Source organism: Halichoeres trimaculatus, unplaced genomic scaffold, assembly GCF_033239565.1.
Source record: "Halichoeres trimaculatus isolate MK-OKI-2021-1 unplaced genomic scaffold, fHalTri1.1 fHalTri1_scaffold_20, whole genome shotgun sequence".
Classification (NCBI taxonomy): Eukaryota; Metazoa; Chordata; class Actinopteri; order Labriformes; family Labridae; genus Halichoeres; species Halichoeres trimaculatus.
Window position 1 is genome coordinate 12,581,290 of NW_027437198.1, and position 8,614 is coordinate 12,589,903.

General features: G+C 39.8%; 2 protein-coding genes across 3 annotated transcripts; both read left to right on the forward strand.

The window, feature by feature from the left end:
• Positions 1–1,248: 1,248 nt before the first annotated feature.
• On the forward strand, positions 1,249–2,150 carry LOC141809356 (aquaporin-1-like). Its single transcript, XM_074696344.1, has 4 exons — positions 1,249–1,377; positions 1,452–1,604; positions 1,707–1,787; positions 1,906–2,150. The coding sequence occupies exons 1-4, from the start codon at positions 1,249–1,251 to the stop codon at positions 2,068–2,070; spliced, it is 528 nt and encodes a 175-aa protein (XP_074552445.1). The 3' UTR covers positions 2,071–2,150.
• A 370-nt stretch (positions 2,151–2,520) lies between these two features.
• Positions 2,521–8,383, forward strand: syngr1a (synaptogyrin 1a). 2 transcript variants are annotated; one of them, XM_074695826.1, is made up of 4 exons: positions 2,521–3,193; positions 4,986–5,223; positions 5,349–5,494; positions 6,803–8,383. In XM_074695826.1, exons 1-4 carry the CDS (start codon positions 3,092–3,094, stop codon positions 6,926–6,928), a joined length of 612 nt encoding a protein of 203 aa, XP_074551927.1. In that variant the 5' UTR covers positions 2,521–3,091; the 3' UTR covers positions 6,929–8,383. The 2 variants fall into 2 exon arrangements, with proteins under 2 accessions (XP_074551927.1, XP_074551928.1); XM_074695827.1 differs by lacking the exon at positions 6,803–8,383 and adding an exon at positions 6,302–6,609.
• The last annotated feature ends 231 nt before the right edge of the window (positions 8,384–8,614 follow it).

Sequence of the window (8,614 nt, forward strand, 5' to 3'; positions counted from 1 at the left end):
GTAGAGTATTGTTTTTTATTTTTTTATTATTTTTGTTCCTTTTTATTTTTTTCTATTCCTGGAATCTCTTAAAGTGTTAGTTTTACTTTGGGTAGCAAATTTAAATTTTGAAATGAAAAAAATGTGAAAATAATAATAAAATAATAATAATGATAATAATAATAATAATAATAATAATAATAATAATAATAATAATAATAATAATAATAATAATAATAATAAATGAATAAATAAATAAATAATGAGAAGAATATAATAGCATATAAAAATTTGAAAAATGTCATATATATTGTGTACTACAAGGGTCTAAGAAATGAAATGCACAAGCTTATTTTGCAGGGGAAATTTGGGTATTACATGGGTTCAGATCACTCAAACCTACAATTGATTCCAATCAACGATGTCACAACAGAACTCACGTGCTGCCATTCGAACTTTTTAAAACCTGGATGAAGTTTACTAAATTTCATTTTACAGTATTTAATTCATGCATACATGAATTTAAAGATGATCCTGTTGATAGTTACTATCTTATGAACACTTAACATCAAATGTGGCGTCCAACAGGGCTCAGTTTTGGGGACCATTATCATTCTTTCTCTTCATGTGTTGTGTTTTAATTTTTTTTTTTTTTTTGGCCTTATTGGTTTATAAATAGATAAAAACCTTCTGTCAGATCTGTGAAGTCTTTAATTTCAAATCTAATTGAAAGTTATTCAATAATGCTTAATTATTTTGGTAGAACTTAAGATTCATGAAACATTGATCACTGATCTCAAAATGTCTTGACTAACTGTTCCACTCCCCTGTTGCAGGTTGATGGTCTTTGTTGCAGTCATGTTTCTTCATCGTTGCCTGAGGCTAATGTTGAGGGATGTCTGGACTTTGTCCTGCTTACACCACTTTCTACTGGAGTTCTTAGGCACCACCCTCTTCCTTTCTGCCAGCCTATCAGCTGTCCTGATTTTTCCTCCTGCTGCTGGAAATCTGCAGCTAGATCTGAAGATTGGAGACAACCAGAGCAATCTGGGTCATTTGTGCAACTTATGCAACCACAGCATGAACCAACAGATCACCTCAAGCAACCTCTGCAATGAGAGTAACTTGTGCGACCATTTCCAATTAACTTCCCCCTCTGTCCAGCACCCAAGCTGCCTGCAGGTGGCGCTGGTGTTTGGTCTCTCTGTTGCCTTAGCAGCATTCTGTGTGGGTGGGGAAGTTACCCTGAACCCGGTGGTGACTGTAGCCATGGCCCTGACCCTCAGACTCCGCCTGTGGAGGGCAACGCTCTATCTGATTGGACAGCTCTTAGGGGGAGTGGCCTCTGCAGCACTGCTGCGAGGACTGACTGGAGATGTGACTCCAGCACTCAACAAGGTGAGCCTCTACATGGTCAGTCGACAGCCAATCAGAGAACAGCTGGATATTTAATTGGCCTGTTTCTTTTTCAGGTTGCTCTGGGTGTTCCGCTCCAACTTGCTGTCATTGTGGAAACACTGGCAACCTTTCAGCTGGTCCTGGTTGTCTTGACAACCACTCATCTTCCCGCTGACATGTCTCACCTGTTTGTTGGACTGTCTGTCAGTCTGGGTCACCTGATGGCTGTAAGTCCCGCCCACCACCTGCAGATTAATGTCACCGGTCTGAAAAAAAAAAGAGTTCATTGGAGTTTATCGAAGTCTGTGGACTCTGTGATTTCCTCTTAGGTGAGCACCACAGGTTGTGGGATGAATCCAGCCCGCTCATTTGGCCCGGCTGTAATCACTCTGGATTTCTCCAACCATTGGGTCAGAACACACACACACACACACACACACACACACACACACACACACACACACACACACACACACACACAGTGTCTTACCATTGAATGTCCTGTGATTGGCTGTATTTCTTTCATAGGTGTTTTGGGCAGGTCCTTTTCTGGGGGCGTGTCTTGCTGTTCTCTTTAACGACCTGTTGCTTCGGCCACGCTGGCGTCACCCAAGAGACTGGTGGGCTGAGTTAAAAGAACTATACGTAGTGATGGACAAACAGCAGCAGGTGGCACTGTCACACTGTAAATGACAAACACACACAAACACGTTAAAGTCACTTTCAGGGACCCTTAATTATTTTAAACTTAGCGGAGTGGGGCCTCATTATTTTCTTAGAAAACCTTGGTTTATTAAATACTTTTTAATGTGGTAGCCCTTTTTCATATAACTTTTGTATGTTTTTTATCAATACAATGTGTAAAATACAGATATTTTTGTCACATTCTTCACTCATCTGTTTATTATTTGGTTATATTCATTCAACATGTATAAGAAAGAGGATCAAATCAATTCTTTATCACAAGATATCTACATCAACAATTGTTTTTTTTATTCATCTAAATAAACCTTACGAATGAATATTTTGTTTGGTTTTATTCCCAGTTTTTGGGGGCTATTTTTAATTTCACATTTTGATATGTCATGATCTTGTACCAACATTTTTTTTTTTTGTTAACTTTTTATTCCTTTGTTTTGAAGAGGAAGAATAAATAAATGTAAATTATGAATCATTACAGTCCAAAAGCAAACAGGGAAGAAAGAATGGTAGAAATAAGCCCTGAGTAAAACCTCACAGGCAAACCTCACAGGCAGACCTTGCAGCGTGATCTGCCTCTTGTATTTGGCCAGAGGACTCTAACCCTCGGATGAAAACACTGGAGCCATGCGATTGGTGGATCAGATTGTAGGCGGTTTTAAGCCTGTGAGACTTTGCTCAGGGTGAAAAATCCTCAGAGCTCTCTGGGGGGATGAGAAGGATTAAAACAGATTACAGTTCACACCAGTAGAGGAGAAGAAGGAAGACCAGATCAGAGAAGTACCAGGACTTACTGAACCTATCTGGACCACACTGGATCAAAGTCAATCAAACTGGGTCAGACTGGAATAACTGGACTGGGACCAACTCACAGTGTTTGTACTGAGCTGGAAGGTGGAGGTGGAGGAAGAAGGATAGAATAGACTGAGTTGGACTGTACTGGTCCAAATTGGTCCAAACTAGTCTGAGCTGGTCTGGTCTTAAGTCTGGGGAACAGGAGCAGGAGTAGGACTGGATGGATGGTTTCCAGGCGTACGGGGCGGGGAAGGCGGGTGGAACTTTTGACCCCGTGACCTTCTTTAAACAACCTCAGACGGTGGTGAGGATCCTCTGCTGGGTGAGTATGATGATGCCATGGTAGTGTCATGATGATGTCACAGTCAAAGGTTTAAATTAAACTAAATAATTAACATACACAAAAATCACTTGTGAGCTTAGGAATGTGAGGATACCAAAGGTCTCAGGTGTTTTACCCTGTAACCATGGTGACAAAGGTCCTTGAGAGTTGTTGAACTCCCCTAGCTCTTTAGCTAACTTCTAAGATGCTAACAATATTTGGCCTTTGGTCAATCATTAAAAGTTGTCTTTTTGTTATGTTTTGTTTTGTTAGTTTGTGCCAGTATTAGTATGTTTGTTCATTTTTTGGGTAATTTGTTAGCAAATGTAGGCTATACTTAGATAACCAAGGTTTGTAAATGGTATGGTTCCTGGTGTAGCCTCTTTTTTTGTTTTAGGTTAAAGTTACTCTGGCTTTAACCTAAGTTTAGGCTCATGTTAATGTTAGTCATTTGTTTGGGCCAGCCAGTCAGCAACTAATCTTAGCATCTCTGCAATATATATGGCATGATTTCCTTGTGATTGCTTGAGTTAAGAACAACTTGGTGTCTATCTTCATTTATTTCATTTAGGCAGTTAGCAAGCTGATCAAATAATTCATTTAAAATATTTGAAAGGTAGTCATTATTTTTGAGCTGCTGCAGCCTCTAAGCTAGCCACTAACCTCTAACCTGATTGTTAGCCAGGCTAATGCTAATTATATGCATTCTGTTTTTTGTCTTTATTAACAGTTTCAGTTTGGCTGGTTAGTTATTCTGGAGTAACTTCTTCTTTTTTTTGGATAGTGTTGGTTAGCTACTTTCCTCTGGTTTTGAATATTTGTTATGAACTGAAGCTGAGTCAAATTCTAGACTGATATAAATTTGTTTCAGTCAGGCATCCAACCAACTGATCCTCACATCTCAGTACATTAACTGGTACAGTGTAGTGATTGTGATTTTTTTGAGTTGCTGTAGTTCCTTAGCTAACTTTGCTAGGTAGCTAGGTCAATGCTAATCACTAATACTTTTATCATATTGTTTTGATTTTTCATAGTACTTCATTGTGCTATTAGCTCTCTGCTGTAAAGGTGGAGTTACCTGATTAAGACATTTCTGTGAAATGTTTGTTGGGTGAGGTAGTAAAAGTTACATCCAGGACAGTTTGAGTGTAATTCATAGTTTGGTTTTGGTTGTATTAATGTTGAGGTTTCTTCATTTCTGTGAGTCTTTCTGAAGTCAATAAATGTGGTTGTGGTCGAACCACAGCATGTAAGGGTGTTAGCTTTGGTTAATTTCCAGATAATCTGTGTTTTTTCTGTTTATGACATTAAATGTTCAGCTATAGGTTCTGTCGTAGTTCAATAATTTAGGATACTTTGGTTCAGTTCGATTTTCTTTCTGGGTTTGATCAGGTTGGTTTAGTTTAAGTATGTGTTTCTGTGATTTTTTGTTATTTCACTGCAGTTTTCTGTGTATGTGTGTGTGTGTGTGTGTGTGTGTGTGTGTGTGTGTGTGTGTGTGTGTGTGTGTGTGTGTGTGTGTGTGTGTGTGTGTGTGTGGTCATGAGACTGGCGTTAACATTCCTTAGGCTCAACACAAGACTCCTCAAACAAGAACTTATTATGTTGCGCTGCTGCAGCTCTGATTGGACAGTTCCAAAGGAGACACTTTTCTCTGATTGGATGATCAGTGGAGGAGACAGTGTGCTCTGATTGGATTCCTTGAGGGGACACTTAGCATCTAGTTGCTTCAACTGAGCATGAATGTATGTGTTAATGTTAAGCTCCTTTCTGTCTCCTGTGTGTTTTCCAGCTGTTCTCCATCGTGATCCTGGGTTGTGTGTCCAACGAGGGTTACGTTAACCGTCCTGAGGAGGTTGAAGAGTTTTGCATCTTCAACCGCAACCAGAACGTTTGCAACTATGCGGTTGCAATGGGGACGCTGTGTTTTCTGTGCTGCAGCGCTTTTCTGGCGCTGGATGTCTATTTCCCACAGATCAGTGGCGTGAAGGACAGGAAGAAGGCTGTCATGGCTGATATAGGCGTGTCAGGTCAGACTCCGACTCTCAACCTGTGAAGTAGCCATATGTTTTCAGACTTTTTTTGCCATTTGATAATCATGTGTAGTATGTGATGTTCAGCTGCCTTGTTAACATGTTATCTGTTCCTTCTGCAGCTATCTGGTCTCTGGTCTGGTTCCTGGGTTTCTGTTTCCTGGCCAATCAGTGGCAGGTTTCTAAAGTAGAAGACAACCCTCTGAATGAAGGAGCTGACGCTGCAAGAGCATCCATCGTCTTTGCTTTCTTCTCTGTTTTCTCCTGGGTGAGTATCCTGACTCATCATCTGAATACCTCACACCCACCTATGCCAGAGCAGACTGACATAATACGCCTCTGCTGTTCTCTGGTGGAGAAATAGTGATGTAGCATTTTGTCTGTGCAGTCTGTAAACAAAATAAAATATATGTTGATTTGTAGAGCAAGTTTGTTGACCTAAAGTTGGTGTAAAGAGTTTTCTATTTGACTTTCACAAAAAGTTGGATTTATTTGGAACAAGTTAACTTCTACAAATCACTGATTCCTGACCTTATGTTTGTAGATTATTTTCTTCTTCTCCCCATTTTTCATTTTACATTTTCCTTCTCTTTTTCACAGCTTCCTCTTTCTTTCACTTTCTTTCCTTATGCTTCACTTTCTCTTTCCTTTGTCATTTCCTATTCATGTCTGTCAGCTTTTCACTTTCTGGATCAGAGGTGCATTTCTGCCCCCTGCTGGACTTGAGTGGAATAACAGAATGAGAGACATTCAACAAACTTTGTGTGTATCTGACAAAAAAATATGTCTGCAGGTCAACCTCTCAAATGGAACAAACACACCAGTGCCTTCTGTAACACACTCTCTCCTGTGTGTGTGTGTGTGTGTGTGTGTGTGTGTGTGTGTGTGTGTGTGTGTGTGTGTGTGTGTGTGTGTGTGTGTGTGTGTGTGCGTGTGTGTGCGTGTGTGTGTGTGTGTGTGTGTGTGTGCGTGTGTGTGTGCGCGCGTGTGTGTGTGTGTGTGTGTGTGTGTGTGTGTGTGTGTGTGTGTGTGTGTGTGTGTGTGTGTGTAATTGTTTGTGATGTTTTGTGTATAGGGAGGTCTCACTCTGCTGTCAATGGAGCGTCTGAAAAGAGTCTCATTTGAGGAGGAATACAACAAACTGTTCAGCCCGCCAATTGCCTGAGACACACAGACACACACTCCCTCTCTCACACAAGCACACACACTCACACTCTCACGCATACACACACACACCTAACCTCACCTCTCTCCCACAGCCAATCAGAGACATCCAAAGTGCCTTCCTCATCATCATTATTATTATTATTGTTATTATTATTATCATTTTTGTTATCATTATTATCATTATCATTATTGTGTGGATGCCCTGATGTATCAAAAGATGCCATTGAGTATGTTGACTTTGTGATAACAATGATGTGATGAACATGAAGAAGATTAAAGTTATTCACTATGACTGTGTTTGTATAGAGTTAATTGATGCTCTGATGTTTCGGTGATTGAGCTGTTGAACAATATCAAACAATCTACAGTGTCCGATGTGTGTTGCTTTGAATCCTCTGTTTACGTACAGGCGGTCCAGTCTCTCCTCGCCGTCCACAGGTTCAAACTTGGAGCCGACTCTGTCACGTTCAATCAGGAGTACGTTGACCCCGACCAACAGGAGGCTCAGCAGGAGGCCCTTCCCACTGATGAGTGAGGGGGCGGGGCTTACAGAACCATGGACAGGTGCTCTCTGAGTCCTAATTCTCATCAATCAGGAATGGGCTTGGTCTCTTCGTCAACAGCCAATCACAGATGAGGACAGTGAATTGAGCGTTACCTCTTTAAAGTGTGTTAAACAAATGCCTGACTAATGCTAGCTCATTAGCAACAAATTAGTCAATAGGGTTATCTAGTCCAGTCATAGGGTTAGCTAGTCCAATGGCCAAAGACGTTTTTTTGTCTGTCTTTGTTTTGTTTTGGGTCAAATTTGGTTTAAATCTTAAATCTCTTGAACATGTTTTTGTATCCTCTAAACTAGCTCAGTAGCTAACTTTAGCCTTATGTTGTACCAGAATGGAGCTAACTTGAAAAAATTACAATTTGGCCAAAGCTAGCTTCACAGATGACGTTGAAAACATTTAATTAGTAAGTTAACTTATTAAAAACAAATACAAAACGTGCAAAATTTGTGATGTAGAAGCCACCAACTATGTTTTAGTTCCTTTTTTTTCTGTTTTTGCTGGCTCGTTTTTTTTTCCAATATATGTTATTAATTTTTTTAAACAAATGTCCGGAAAATTGCAGTTCCTCAAGTGTCCACTGGAGGCTGTCTCCACCAGTAAGTCTAAGGCTGTTTCCCAAACTGCCTGCTATATACAACTGGATGCAGTATGTAGTAGGCACCTCTTACTACCTACTGCTTTTGCATAGAGTATGTAGTATGACTTGTTCCGTTGGGTCTGTTTTGTTGTGTACTACTCTGGTTTTCAGTTTCAGAAAATGGAGCTACAGCTGATGAACTTTTTTTTTTTACCTTTATGTTAAATGTACAAAATAAACTGTCGATAAGTCTTGACAGTTTAGTTATTTTGTTAATCATATCACAGCAGAATCATAGTTGATTTTTAATCTTACACCAAAAGTTATATTGAAATTTCTTTAAAATAAATCTGGAAGGGATTGACTTTTTATTTTTACAGCTGATAAAAAATGACATCCACTTATGGTTTAAAAAAAGTACATTAAGGGTTTTTATGGGCTTTGAAAAGTTTTCAGATGTAAACAACAACTAGAAGTGACAAGATTTACTGGTGTTTCTTGCACATCACTTCACTTCTATCTCACAGACTGTCTAACATTAGTGTTGTTGTGTTGTAGTTATAATGCCAACTCATTCCAGTAGATGGCAGTAATTCACCAAAACCTGCCACCAGTATCAACAAACAGCGTTAGCACTGTGCATTGTGGGAAATGGTAAGCCAGGTAGACTGGTCCATTGCAGACTGAGAAGTTTTCCTGGAGCAGAAGAACATCCGGGAATTTTTTTGGCATGCTGCAGATTTTGCAATTTTTTGCATACTACCTACTACATACTGAATTTTGGCCAAAATAACATGCACTGCCACTGTAGTAGGAGGTTTGGAAAACAGCCAGAGTATCATGTTCCAAGTTTTCAGGGGGAAATAAACCTTTTTACAGCCTGGTGTAAGAGTTTGTGACCTCCTTTCTTTGTTCATAAAGTCCACAAGTATGAACTTTTACACCACAGTGACACCTGTGGCAAGAAAAGGTAGTGTTTTTACGATAAAGCCTATGTATCTCATGAGCACCATCAATCCAGTGACTCTTTCCAAGGCGTGCAGCTGTTTTGGAGAGCAGAACTTTGTTTTAGCACTACTTT